We start from the raw sequence: 15,659 nt of genomic DNA on the forward strand, positions 1-15,659 counted from the left end.
GAAGATGATCTTCCACTGCCACTAGTTCGCCACTGGAAATGATCGGGCCCTGGCAAGATGCTCCGACACGAGTTGCAGACAGGGTTGGTGGGGCATGAGTGTCCATAAAGGTGGGGGCTTCTGACTCCTTTTGCTTAGATGTTATGTCACTATTGCCGTTACCATTGGCAAGTTTGGGTTTTCTACCTCCAGCACCAATAGCGGCACCCCGTTTCCTCTTGGGCATCGCCCCCTCAAGTCTCTCTCGTAACTGCCAAATATTGGGTCTCTCAGGAGAGCTAGCCATAGTTGATGCAATGGTAGTCTCTATTTCTTCTGATAGATGGGGCTGCTCTGATAAAGAGATATGGCCCTGGTCCTGAGAGATAGGTGGACTATGAACAATCAGAGGGACATCATCAGTGTTTGCTTGCCTGGTTCTGGTGTGCGAGCATTTGCAAAATGGCCCATAGAAGATCTTTTAGCATTGGCTAGATCTTGAGAAAGTCGGCGCTCCATTAAAAGCATCCCCTGGTCAATGACAGAGTTGGCTCTGATTATAAAATTATCAAGCTTTCCTGTTAGATTCCCACTCAAAATGACAGTTTTGCTACTGCTTTCGCGCGCGACCATGTTAGTATTGCTGCCCTTCAGCCAAATAGGTACTTACAGGTCTTCTGGACAGTTAGAATGAGTGTTACACCGGATGAAAGAGGGGTGTCCCGGTCCGGTCTCCTCTGGGCTACAATGGGCTTAAACGGGCCCGCCCTTGGCCCAGGCTTCGCCAGGCGCGCGCCCGCGCGCGTACCGGGAAGCGGGATGCGTGGTCTAAGATATATGGCGTGTGGGAGGGCGGGAAGAGGCACACAGCGTCTGGCGGCAAAGGCTGCTGGTCCTCGCAGTCCCGCCAGTTAAGAAACACTGCCCCAGAAGCTCCAATCCACTGTACCACCACGAGAGGCACCAGCGGAGCGGGAGACGCGAGCCGCTGTTTTGAAGTCCGGCGTGGGAGGGCGGGAAGAGGCACACAGCGTCTGGCGGCAAAGGCTGCTGGTCCTCGCAGTCCCGCCAGTTAAGAAACACTGCCCCAGAAGCTCCAATCCACTGTACCACCACGAGAGGCACCAGCGGAGCGGGAGACGCGAGCCGCTGTTTTGAAGTCCGGCGTGGGAGGGCGGGAAGAGGCACACAGCGTCAGGCAGCAAAGCCTGCTGGTTCTCGCAGTCCCGTTCAGGTAAGAAACACTGCCCCAGAAGCTCCAATCTACAGTACCACCACGAGAGGCACCCGCGGAGCGGGAGACGCGAGCCGCTGTTTTGAAGTCAGGCGTGGGAGGGCGGGAAGAGGCACACAGCATCAGGCAGCAAAGGCTGCTGGTCCTCGCAGTCCCGCCAGGTAAGAAACACTGCCCCAGAAGCTCCAATCCACAGTACCACCACGAGCACCTCCTGCGGAGCGGGGGCCGCGAGCCGCTGTTTTAAAGTCCGGCGTGGGAGGGCAGGAAGATGCACACAGCATCAGGTGGCAAAGGCTGCTGGTCCTCGCAGTCCCGCCAGTTAAGAAACACTGCCCCAGAAGCTCCAATCCACAGTACCACCACGAGCGGCTCCCGCGGAGCGGGGGCCGCGAGCCGCTATTTGGAAGTCCGGCGTGGGAGGGCAGGAAGAGGCACACAGCGTCAGGTGGCAAGGCTGCTGGTCCTCGCAGTCCCGCCAGGAAAGAAATACTGCCCCAGAAGCTCCAATCCACAGTACCACCACGAGCGGCTCCCGCGGAGCGGGGGCAGCGATCCGCTGCTTTGAAGTCCGGCGTGGGAGTGCAGGAAGAGGCACACAGCATCAGGCGGCAAAGGCTGCTGGTCCTCGCAGTCCTGCCCCAGAAGCTCCAATCCACAGTACCACCACGAGCGGCACTACTGATATAATGGTCACTCGGTTAACTATCACGGGATAGGGATCATTTATGCAGATAGTCCAGGAATCTAGGCTACGAAATAGCACTTGTGACCATCATCCACATGGTATCTGCAGCAATAATGTAAACTTACAAATATTGTGCTCTGCAATGAAGCTCCCAGGGTTTTTGATATTTATTATTACCCTATTGATCATATTACTAAAATAACAATATGCGTAATATGTTTTTCTGCAGTGAAATTGTTTGAAAATAATTCAGGTCTAGCCTATTGGACATTGTCCATCAATGTTTCATCATGTGAAGATAATATAGATTATACATACATTATAATAAATTGACCCCTACTAGAACCTACTATTTATAATAACTTGTAGGATGGTTCACTTTGGCTAGAGGTCACTCTTGGGGGTTATTATTGGTGCTTATTTGTTCAACGTTAATCAGTTCAGAAAATAAGGGTGCGTCATAAGATAGAAAATTAGCATATAAACTAGTCTATAAATACACAAACATACCTTATTCTATTGAGCATTGAAAATAATTAACTTAAAAAAGGTGTTAGTAGACTCATTCTTCATAAAATACCATAGCCACAGAGAGAAGTGTTTTTTTTTATATTGAAATGATATTGCACAATTCGTCCTATGTAATAATAATTCAAAATTCTGGAATAAAACATGGAAAAGATGTATGGTACATAGTGAACCGAAATAGAAGTATCAACAAATTCTTCAACGGAGCTTGTCTCAGATATAGTAGCACTCTATATATCAACAGTCATTCATTGTAGATGAATGTCCATATATTTTAGGTGTCCTTACTATTTTGATGGTTGTGATATTTGGCAGGTATCTTGTCTCCTGCAGGCTGAAATCATAGGCCATGTCACGGCCAAGAAATCCGATCTGTTTTCCATCCCTTGGACAAAAGAAAGGCTGTTAAGATCGTTCTCACTTAATAAAAATCTTTGAGTGACAAGACTGAATGTTTTAATCCTATCTTCATCCAGAAAGAATGATAGCTAAAACTCTCTTCAGCCAAAACAAAACATAAGTTCAAGACAGTCAAAGCTAAAAACAGTCGTCAGGCTTCCTCAAGCAAGAAATACATTTTTGTAAGTCAGAGGGACAACATTTAGCATTGAAAAGTCTAGAATTGATATACCTCTTCTATCAGGTGCAAACACTCGATGTACCCTTTTGCCTCAGATTCATTCAGCATGTTCCAAAACTATAGGACCCTACAACCCAAATAGTCTTACTAAAAAAAACAGAATATTTGGACAAGTTATCTGAGAGACCAACACAGCACGATTTCTTACTCCAAAAGGACTATCCAGTCTGGTCTCAAATCAATTTCTTAGATGATGAATTACTAATGGGACACTGGACATCATCTGGTTCATTATGCTGTTTCTGTTTATGTGACATTATTGATTGACACTATAGATGAATTTGCACCCTCTTGTAATTCAAAGTTACTTCCAAAATTCCTATTCAGTTTTTAAATTGAAGGGAACTAATCCTTCATCTTATCATTTTTTCGGATATGTATTGGAGAAAATAGCAAAATGGCTACCTCTAGCCATACTCATGCAACTTAGTATGGTACAGGAAACACATAAAAGGTGATGGGAGGCTATTTGAAATAAGTCTAAACAGAGGCAATAGCTTGAGGTAGCACTCTAACCCATCATTCTATTACTTATCATGCCACCTCAGTTTGGATTCAGCCATATATGAATCAATCTTGACCCTACTTCTCATAGGAACAGTCCAGGCCCAACTGTGAAGCCATGTTCTCCCTGTTCTGGAAACCAAGCAACCCAGGACTTGTTGCATCCTAGTTGTGGGCTCATCAGCTCGGGACAGATTGTCTCTAGTGAATCAGTGAATACGGAACGCACTACTCACGTACCCATGCCACTGGTGGTGATACATGAAACGCACAAAATGTGATGGGAAGCAATTTGAACCCAACCATCTACAAATCAGTATTGACCTTGATACTCATGGGAACCCCGAAGTTCAAGGCCAGGTCCTCCCTGAACCGGAACACAAGCAGCCCAGGACCAGTTTTGCCCTAGTTATGGGCTCAGGGTACGCAACTCCACTCTACCTCACTCCACTGTACACACCTCTAGTCTACTCCACTCTACTATAAGACAGTCCACTGTACGCTACTCCAATTTTCTTTATTCCACTCCACTGTTTGCAATAAGTTTATTAAGGGATTCAAAATCCATAAAAACATTAAAACATGTCATATAAAACAATCAATTCAGCTTCAATTATTGATAGGTTACATTACAATATGAATATCAGAGATAATCTAACAAATATTCTTCCCCCAGTAAAAATATTTCATATAATTCTAAGTCAGATTACACAGTGTCATAAGTCGATAGTCTTTCTGGATAGACATCAACAAAGAGTGCCCCCACATGATTGGAGCCAATCCTTACTGTGATAGAACTCAAACTTCTGGGTGCTTGAAGTTGATTTGATCCGGGTTTGAAGCTATGCCCTGGGCAGCTAGCACATAGCTATTTCATTTAAAAAAAGTTCAATGAGTCCTATAAGATGAAATTCTTTGTTGGTGCATGGTTGGACTTAATGCATGTCGGGCTGTGGTGATAGATGTTGTTTGTCCCAGTTGAATTATTGCAAGGTCCAGGCACTTCAGAAATCTAGTCAAAATCTGTATATGAGGTCCATGCAGACATTCATCTAGTGCTAATTTGGTGGATCTATTTCCCAGGGGAATGAAATTGGAATGCACAAATGTCCTTCTGAGGTTTAAGAGAAGGGGACAGAGTCAAATTATGTGCAATAATGATTCTGAACCACTGCCAAACTGCCTACAGCATGGGCAGGCTTTTTTAAATGTGCAGGGTTGGACGGATTTAAATGATAACACTAGATATTTACATATGGTGAACCGAGATGTAAAGAATGTTTCAAACTGATGGTGCAGTTGTTGAATTGACAATGTGAAAGATGTCAATAATAGCTGTTCTCTTGCTAGCATAGGGAAGCCCTATGGGTTGGTACTGATGTAGACACTCTTAGCAACTGCTTTGGCCGTTGTTTTAAAGATGGTATATTATGGTCTGGACTCCCACAGGTCCTGTAATTAAATATTCTTCAGGATCTTCTCGAGGTGGCACAACATGTTTGTTTGATGGATTTTATGAACGGTTGCTAATTTTTTCCAAATTTGTAGGGTATCTTCGTGCATGCTTCTTATCCTGTGACAATAGTTCACAAAGCTGAAATGAGCTAATGAGATTATATTCAGTTTGCCAAACTCTAGCCTCAATTGACTAAAAGGTATTGCTTTTGTCAGCTTGAATAGGACTATAAGTGCTCCTGAACAGAGACTCTCTAGGCTCTTATGAAGTTGTGGTGCCAACATTGGAGACCCATTTGAGTGTGCTGTAACCCCTTTAGCTTTGAATGTATCCAAACATATGAGCCTTTTGGTATTATTGGTTCTATAGCAATGCACCACAATTGTGTAGGAAAGAAAAATGGGCAACCAGAGCTTTGTGTTGATTGTTTAGTTTTACTTTTTCATCTACCCAAACCCCTAAGTAACCCATATGTCTGTTGTTGGTTTGATTGTTGATACTCCATGAGTATCTGACTTTGCCAGAGCTAAATTTCATAATTTTTGTTTTAACCACATTTAGTTTTAATATAGTCTGGTTGTTGGAAGTCTTTAGATCAGACGAGCCCCTTTAAAGGCCAATTTGAATTTGATCAAGGAATAGGGGTATCATCGGCGTACTGTAGTGAGGTCACATACTGGCTACAATCTTGGTGGTAGAGTTCTCAAGACTGCAAGAGATGGTAATAGGTTACCTGTGTAAAGATTAAAAAGAGCAGGAGCCAATATGCATCTTTGCTTCAAGTCAGTGATATTGCCTTGAGAAGCTAGTCAGAGATTCCCCATCCTTGCAATTTTTCTCATAATATGCCACGATTCACTTTATCAAAAGGTATGCTGTAGTCCAGGAAGCAGACATAAAGAGGCAAGTTTTGTTTTAAGGCTCGGTTTGTGAGTAGGCTGATTTAAAAGAGTTGTGCCGCCTTTCCTAAACCCGCTCTAGAATTTCTAATTCAATGCTCACACTTCTAGTTCTTTTACTAGTAATCTGGCAAAAGGCTTTAGACTCAGCATTTAATAGGGCAATAGTTCTATAATTTTGCGGTTCATTTTTCAGTCGCTTCTTGGTAATGGGTTGAAGAAATGAGCAACGCCAGTTGCCTGGGATGATGGTATTAGATCATATGCCTGAGTATAGAGTTAAGAGCAGAGTGAGCTAACTAGCTTAGAAAAAGTCATAGGAACTCCCTTTTGGCCCATTATTACTGTTATCATTTTATCACTGGAGATTCGGAATACAACATATTGAGTGTGTAACAATGTGGATCGTGACCGTGAGTTGTCAGACAATCTGACATCTATGTTTGAAATGATGGTGGAAGAAAAGCAACTACCATTAGTTGTTGAAGTTTGGATCTAATAGAGGTTTGTCAAATAAGCCTCCCAGGTTCATTCGCCAATTGAATTGAATGACCACTTGGATGTAATAAGGATGGGTGTCAGGCTCCGAAATGCTGAGCTGTCTTTGATGTGAGTCTAATAATTTATGTCAAACCATCTCTTGGCTTAAAATTCAGTTCTGGCATTCCGACATTTATCTTTAATAGAATTTACTTAGCTGTTGAATGGTAATTCTTATTGCATGATTTGATTCAGCATAGTGTGAGTACTTTTTTAATTTGTGTATAGATTTCATAAGATCTCTTCGCTGAGGTGAATACCAGGTGGTGAGTGTATCCTTCTCAGTTTATTCCTTCTTACCATTAGTGTGTTGAGCCTATTTGTAGGCACACACTATGATGATAATTGACAAAAGAATTCAAAAAGAAACACCATCCGGGGCTGTTCTTGTCTTTCGCATGTTGCTCGGAGAGCTGGCGGTCAGGTTATGCCATCTACCTGCCTACATTGTTTATATTTGAGTTCAGAATGGATAATCCATTTTATTTTATACTGGCTGGTAATAGCAATCTCTGAAAAGATTGTTTTATAAGAGTCATTATGCTTTGGCTTCCACTTCATTTTCAGCACTTGATATAAATTATCACTTTTCTTGCTGAATACAATTCGAAATGAATCAATTGCCACTAAGAGACATGGAGTGACCAAAGTGTTGTCCAGTATTGTGGCAAAATGTGTTTTTACATGAGTGGCCATTGCAGGAATGTCCAGTTTAAAACTGCCATTTAGATTTATCAAGACCTGATTAAAAAATAGTGACCAGAAGTGCTAACTACTCATACTTTACTTATTTGGGGCAAAGGGCATAGGTGGAATGTAGTACAATGTATTTAATTCATGGAGCACTGGTGATTGTAATGCTTTAATTCATGGAGGACTGATGATAGTAATGCTTGAGGGGTCAATATCTGATTTATTTCTCCAATTACTATCACTTCATGGTCCGGAAAGAAAGCTATAATGAGGGTAGCGACATCCTCATTTCGTTTTCCTTAGGTACAGATTTCTACTGTAACTTGTCTCCTCTAAAAAGGTGACACACTCAATGTTACTTGATTTAATGTTTGAAAGGGAATCAATTTCAGCAAATATACAGAAGATCATTCCCCGATTAAGTATGTCAGGTGGGACTTCGCTATTATATATGGGTGTGAAGAGTTTTGAACAATTAGGTGAGATCTCCAATGATTTTGAAGGATAAGGCTTTCATAGGCAGGCAAATTGCTCTGAGATCCTTGTTCCAAATGCTTCAAACAGCTTGCTATTTTGATGCTAGAGTGTGCTGATGCTTGATTATGTTCATAGTCATCTATTAAATTCATCATATTTGTTGACAGATGTAATGCGTTGCGCGCACTCCATCACATTTGGGGATGCAGTGCATGCAACGAAATTCATTTTATTTATTTATATGTTTACTTACCTGTAAACCTCTGTAATCCATAGTTTACTACCCACCACCCTGCCCCTCCTCTTCCCCACTTCACTGCCCGGCAGGTACTCCCACTACCGACCGTGGTGGCTTCACACTAACCAGCATAGGCTAGCTTGGCCTGTTGCACTAGAGTGCCTAGAGAGAGAGGCACATTGATGTGAGTGACCCAGAGGAAGTGGAGGGTCCACAAAGACCAAGGACAAAAGCCTCACCAATCCCTACAGTTGCCTGCTTCCCTCAAAATGTCTGTGGGCACCCAACTGTTCTGAGGCCGATCACCTACAGTGGAACTACTCTTGTACTAGACTGTATCTTCCTACTCTCTGCTCCCAGATTCATTGAGTCATTGAATCGGCAAGTCTTCTGCACAGTCCAACCCAGCTGCCACTCCACACCTCCTCAGCCTCACTTCACCTAGCCTTAACTTCCGGCCACAAGGCTCCCTATGCCCACAACCACCCTTGAGGCTCTGCACCCAGATCAAGGGACGCTAAGGGTGGAGGAAGTGTAGCAATGGAGGGGCTGAGGAGGCAGCACTAAGCCACATCTAGTGAGCCAACCGATACTATGCAGCACCGTAACACGCAGCCCACGAATTACAGTGGGAGTATGTGGGCGCTACCTGGAAACCTCAGCTGGCATCTCTGGTTTCTCGGGGGAAGATTCACTCACTGTTCACAGCTTGACTTGTCTTGATGCTGATGGCTGGAGGATGGATGCTTAGCTGGAGGTTCAACTGTCTGGGCAGTAAGTTCACTGCTAAATTAGCCATTGCAAAAGTCTGAGTAGTACATGGAGGTATATAAATCTGTAGCACCATCAGTATCAGTATGCATATTCACTTAGCAGTAATCTTGCCACTGTATGCCACTACATTGTATTCTGTTCCACTGCATGCCACTCCACTGTACACTGCTTCCCTCTAACCCACTCCAGTGTAAGCCACTCCACTTGCTGCCACTCAATTGTACATTATTCCATTGGACGCCACTCAACTTTACGGCACTACACTGTATGCTAATCCACTCTAGCCCACTCCTCTGTATGCCACTCTAGTCTATGCCACTGTACTATATGCCACTCCACTCCAAGATACTTCAATATTTGCTACTCCACTCTACACCACTGCACTGTAAGCCACTACACTCAATGCTATTCCACTGAATGTCACTCCAATCTATGACACCTCACTGTATGCCATTCCACTGTATGCTAATTCATTTTATGATATTCCATTGGATGCCACTTCTCACTATGCTACTTCACCTTATGTATTCCCTCCACCCACTCCCCGGAATTCAACTCCAGTCTATACTACCCCATTCTTTTTTTTTTTTTTTTTTTTTTTAATTTTTAATTTGCATCAAATGGGCACATAAAACAAATCGACCAAAAAAAATTTCGATTTACAAAAAGTATAAAGCAACTCTCAATAGCTACAGTAAGCAATTATAAAACATAACCTAGGCCATAGCAAATAAAAAGGTCATACAAACATAAATTTGAAGGAGAAAATTATTAAGACATAAATGAGCCCCAAATTCTATCAATTTTTCGTTTGGCCTGTAGACCCCTTGAATCCGCAATAGCAGTCTCCATATTATATGTTTCCTTAACTAGGCTCCACCATTCCAAAGCTATTGGTGGTTTTTTTTGAATCCAGGCTCTAGCAATAATTAATCTTGCACATGTAATTAGAATATTCAACAGATCTCTGAACGCACTGTTACCCGCATTAAAACCCACCAACACATCAATATATGAAAATGAAATGGATTGTTCAAGTCTATCAGCAATCACCTTAATTATTCCTTCCCAATATTCACTAAGACGTGGGCAAGAAAAAAACATGTGGGTAATATCCGCGCCAATCAGGTCACATTTAGGGCATTTCGTGCGATCAGAATAATTATTATTCGTTGCCCATTTAAGGATCCTCTCAGGAGTATGGTATAATTGACAAACAGTTTTAAACATTTGCAGTTTTAAACTAGAAGATTGAACAGATAAATTTAGGCTTTTAAGAGATGTAGTAATTAGATCAGTTGGTACAGTCAAAGCCAGTTTTCTATTCCATTTCTCTGTTAAATTTAGGACATCACTAATCCTGAGGTCAGAAAGAAGCTTGTATCCTAAGCTAATCATGGATTTGTCTACATCTCTGTAAATACAATCCCATAACTCGGAATCTAATACCGTAGTGAGTTCTAGTTTCTTCACAAAAAAGTCTGTAATCTGATAGCATTTAAACCTTGCCAGTTCGGATAAATTATAACAGTGTTTCATTTTATCAAATGCCATAAAACCCTGATGGTCATATAAATCTCCCAAAAATCTAATACCAGAATCGGACAATAATCGCCAGGTTGAATCATGAAAAATTAAAGGGAAACCCGGATTGCCCCATAGAGGTGTTTTACAATGTAAAAAAGAAGTATTGCATTTAGCCATAATAGATCGCCAAATACTCACGGTATCACGTATAGTCTTGAATTTAACCCTTTTGAAGTAATTAGGGTCATTCAGCCTATAAAGAAACATATTAGCATCCGGTCCTAGTAGAAACCTATGAAAATACAAACATTTATCAATGACTGTCAAGCTACGTAGCCGAATCAGAAACGCTGACCAGTAATAGAATTTGAAGTCCGGGAGCGCCAGTCCCCCTTGACTAAAGGGGAGTTTAAGTGATGATACGGCGCGTCGGGCTTTTTTATATCCCCATACAAAGCTGCTAATAATACCTTCTAATCTAAGAAAAAAAGAATTGTTAACCCGTAAGGGAGATATACTACCCCATTCTATGCTATTCTATTGGATGCCACTTACCACTATGCCACTTCACTTTAAGGCGTTCACTCTACCCCACTCCATTGAACACCACTCCAGTCCATGCCACTTCACTGTATGCTACTCCACTGTACGCTATTACATTCTACAACACTCCACTGTACTCCACTCTATGCTCTATTCTACTGTGCAGTACTGCACTCCAAGCCACTCCACTCTATGCTCTTCCACAGTATGCCACTCCACTGTGCACCAAACCACTTTAAGCTATTCCACTGTATTTGTCACCACTGTATACTACTCAACTCTACACAATTCGACTCAACCCCACTTCACTATACTCCACTCTACAAAATTCCACTGTACGCCCGTTCACTGTACGCTATGTTACTACACTATACGGAACTCCACTTTATGCCGCTACACTGTCTGGTAGTTCAGCCTACCACACTCTGCTGTATGTCACTCAAGTCTATGCCACTCAACTATATGCCACTCCACTGTATGCCACTCCACATTGCGCTCTTCCACTGCATGCCACTCCCCTCTACAACACTCCACTTTAAAATATTTCACTGTAAGCCACTCCGCTGTATGCCACTCCACTCTATGCCACTTCAGTGCGTGCCACTCCACTTTACGCGACTCCATTCTGCCCTATTCCAATGGACACCACTTGACTCTATGCCACTCCACTATATGCTATTCCACTCTACCCCACTCCACTGTCAACCTCTCCACTGTATGCCATTCCACTATATGCCACCCCACTTTATGGTGCTCCACTCTAAGCTATTCTACTCTACACCACTCCTCTTTACTCTACTATATCCTATTACACTGTACGCACTCTCCTGTATACCACTTTCCACTGTACACCACTCAACTCTGCACTATTACACTGCACGCAACTCTGTTCTAGGCCACTCTATTGTATGGTATTTCACTGTGCCCCACTCACCTGTATGCCGCTCCAATCTATGGCACTCCACTATATACTACTCCACTGTACGCTATTGCACTCCTCGCAACTGCACTCTTTGCCACTCCAGTGGGCGCTATTCCACTGTATGCCACTTCACTCTATGACAATCCACTGTACACTATACAACTGTATTGCACTCCACTCTCTGTCTCTCCAGTGGACGCCTCTCTACTTTACGCCACTCCCTTCTATGCTATTCCATTAAACCCCACTCCACTCTATGCCACTTCCCTGTATGCCAATCCACTGTATACCACTTCACTGTACAGTACTCCACTGTACTCTATTCCACTCTACACCACTCCACTCTACTCTATTCCACTTTATGCCACTCCACTGTACGCAGCTCAACTCTACACAATACTCAACTCCATCTATGCCACTCCACTGTATGGTATTCCACTCTACCCTACTCCATTGTATGCCGCTCCAGTCTATGCACTCCACTATGCCACATTCCACTGTACACTACTCCACTATACACTATTACACTCTACACCACTCCACTGTACAACAGTAGACTAAACACAATTCCACTGTATACCACTATAGTCTAAGACAATCCACTGTATGCTGTTCTACTGTAGTCCACTCCACTATCAACTATACAACATTCAGTGCCACTCCCCTCTGACACACTGTACTGGACTCTATTCTTCTCCATTCCACTTGACTCTGCAACCCACCAATACACTCAGCGTCACTCTTCTCCACTGTATGACACTTTTCAATACTGCACAACACGACAGTCCACTCCACTGTATGAAACAACACTCTACTCCAGTCTATGACATTTTACTACAATCTATGCTTCACCAGGCCACTTTATTCCACTCCACTGTACTCTACTCCACAACATACCCCTACACTCTATGGCACTTTAATCCACTCTATCCATTGCAACTCCCATCGACTACACTTCACCCTGCTGTAATGTACCCCACTCTATGCCACTGTTCGAAACTCCTGTTAACACAGTTCCACTATAGCACACACTACTACACTCTATGCAGGTTTTCTCTATATAACTACTACACTCTTCATTTCCATACACTCTACTTTACAAGCTTGTACACCACTGTATCCCGCAACACTCCACTGTACGAGTGGGCTCCTCCTTACAAGACTTTCCCACACTTTATGACACACTCCACCACTGTAATGTACAACACGCCACTCCAATTATTTGCACTTTACTCTACTGTATGGTATGCCTCTCCACACGATTGCACTCCACATAAACCAGCTCTAAGAGACAACACTCCACTCTATGACACCTTACTTCACTATGTACTACACCACTCCACTGTACTCTATTTCACTCTACTCCAGTCTACCATACTACACTGTATGACATCTTCCTCCACTCCATGGTACAACACTCCTTATAATGACACTGACTCCACTCAATGACACTGAACTCTACGAGATAAAACCCATTTTTATTAACAATTGCAAAAAAAGTTTGAACTTTAAAGACAAAACTAAAGGTTAAATACTTGTTTATAGTTAAGAATTATTTTTTCCTATATCAAATTTAAACAACACAAACGTTAGAAATTCTAAAGTTGTAGTTATAACTTTCCTTTGCAGCTTATCCACCCCATTTCAAATCATCAAGTCAGTCAGCCAAAAGATACTTTATTTCGACTTCACAAGATCATAAAAGCACATATAAAACATGTTCAAATTGATTGCAATTGATCAATATAGAAATGTTTGTATACACATGAACATAAAAACAGTTGAAAAAAGATAAAAAGATTAAAAAGTTTGCTAGGCAATAAGTATCTTATCATAAAAAACAAAGTCAAATGAATTAAGAGGTGGAAGTAAACAAAATGAGGTGTCCGGGGTCTTTGGAAAGTACGGGGAATGGGCAGTTTAAGCTTGTACTTTCTTTAGAACTGCACGCCGAGCACACCATATTGAAAAAAGATAACGGAACACAGAGTAAACGATTGGCATGCCACTGTCGTATTTCAGAATTCTTTAGGCCTGAAGGCAGTGGGAGGTTCCAAGGTTCCTGCAAAGCAGTCTTAGCCAATGAGCCCTTATTGCCTTGTAGGTAGGGCAGAAAAACAACACATGCAAGTCAATCTCTGTATAGTTTATGCAAGATGGGCAAGCTTTCGTCTGGCTACCCCCCACTTATGGGTGACAGCATGTAAGGGGAGTACTCCATGTCTAAACTGCATGTACAGTTTTTTGGCTAGGAGGGGATGGATATTGTTGATGCTAGGTTCTAGGAGGTATGAGAATTTTACATCTAGGAAGGATGTAGTACGTGTACCTGTCCTGAGGTCCCTCTGGAGTAAATTTAGGTGATAGTCCTTAAAGTTTGTTATCAGGACTTTTCTTGGTGTAATAATTATGAGTAGCACACAACCATTCACACTCTTTTAAGCTTGCTAACCAGACCCCTCTAACTATATATCTACTAATTTGTAATCACACTGCTACTTAAGCATTTATAGATCTGTCTCAAAAACGGGTGAGGAAAGGAAGTTGGCCCTGATAATTCACATATTCTTCACCATTGCTTCAATTTATGATCCTTCCAGGGGCAAAATTCAATTTTGTTTCAAAACCTGCTGATTATTTTAAGCAAAATCCTAGTGCAGGGATAGATCCTAAAATGTATTAATCCACATAATCCACAAGAAATGACAGGCACAAATCAGTAAGCAAGTACTCTTGTGGGCATCTTTTGTTGCCACAACACTATCAGTGAACTGATCACCCACTTATTGGCGGACCATAAGTGACTTATGTATAATTTCACATCTGCTGTAAATAGTGCATTAGGCCATTTTGGATTAATGATAAGTCCCTTCTTTAGCCTGGCAGGCATTCTAGAAATTATGTTATTTATTATTGACCAGCTACCCCAAATGTAACTTTTTTGGGCAAATCTGCTAGTCTTTTAGTTTGTTGGGAGCACTGATGTGCTCAAATACCCTGTGCTAATGGGCCATTGGAGTGAAGGATCCCCTCAAAGAACAGGGTGGTGAAGGTACTTTAAAACTTCTAGTAGCATAGACTGGGGACCCATTACTATTCTGTACAAGTTACCTATGGATATTTGTGGTCCACTTTGGGCTGATCTAAATTGAAATATGCCTCCCTATCCAGAAGTTTGAGGTTGTTCATTAAAGTTTCAGACTAAGATGCACTGAGTGATGTACGCAAGAAATATGTGTGGGCCATTATTACAGCAAAGACAGAATTTGATGATCCAAGATTGCATAAGTTGTTAGCAACCTGGGAGCCCAGCACGCTGGGTTGTAGGAAATTTGTGGATCCACGCAAATTCCAGAACTTTCCCACACAAATTTGTGATAACAATTATGTTTTCAGCTAAATTTGAGGTTTGGAACAGAAAAGACCAGGGCAGCAGACAAGGTCAAGCACTACGGCTCGTTTGGTTCTTAAATTAGGGTGGTGCAGTCTCTTCCCACACCCGCCGCCAGGGGATGTGTAGATTAATGACGTACAAAAGACAAAAATGGAAGGTGCACTCAAATGAAGTCAATGGAGATAGTGATTTTAGTGTCTTCTTTTTTATTCAAAAAAAGGGTATTCATGAAGTATAGGCACAGCCAACGCGTTTCGTTCCTCTTGCCTTTTAGGAACTTCATCAGGGCAGGTTTCTTAGTTAGGTGTAGGTTGGGCTCGCAAGGGTCATGTAAAGTTGAGTCGGAGGTGGTAATAATTCATCAGAAAAACGGAGGTATCCTTCAATGTCAAAGAAGGACAGCTCGGCAGTGGGTAAACACACATTAATCCAGTCAGGGTTCTATGTTAGATGAAAGGTTGAACGCTAAAATCAATGCCGCGGTAAAGCTATGGAAGTGGTAGACTCATATCAGTTGCAACAGTAATTCTAATGTCTGCCCCGCAGAGCATAGGACCACAGAACCTACGAAAGGGAACTCCAAGGTGAAGGAGTCGATCGGCTCGCTGGGGCGTTGCCGGTTC

The 15,659-nt window shown here is 42.4% G+C and overlaps 1 protein-coding gene across 1 annotated transcript in view; it reads right to left on the reverse strand.

Moving 5' to 3' along the window:
- Nucleotides 1-15,659, reverse strand: part of LOC144770848 (putative DBH-like monooxygenase protein 2) — a 138,202-nt gene that overhangs the window by 46,550 nt on the left and 75,993 nt on the right. Inside the window, exon 9 of the mRNA XM_078655628.1 lies at nt 2,718-2,814. Within this exon, the coding sequence (XP_078511754.1) occupies nt 2,718-2,814 (97 nt within the window). The remainder of the gene's footprint in view (nt 1-2,717; nt 2,815-15,659) is intronic.

Source organism: Lissotriton helveticus, chromosome 7 (genome assembly GCF_964261635.1).
Source record: "Lissotriton helveticus chromosome 7, aLisHel1.1, whole genome shotgun sequence".
Classification (NCBI taxonomy): domain Eukaryota; kingdom Metazoa; phylum Chordata; class Amphibia; order Caudata; family Salamandridae; genus Lissotriton; species Lissotriton helveticus.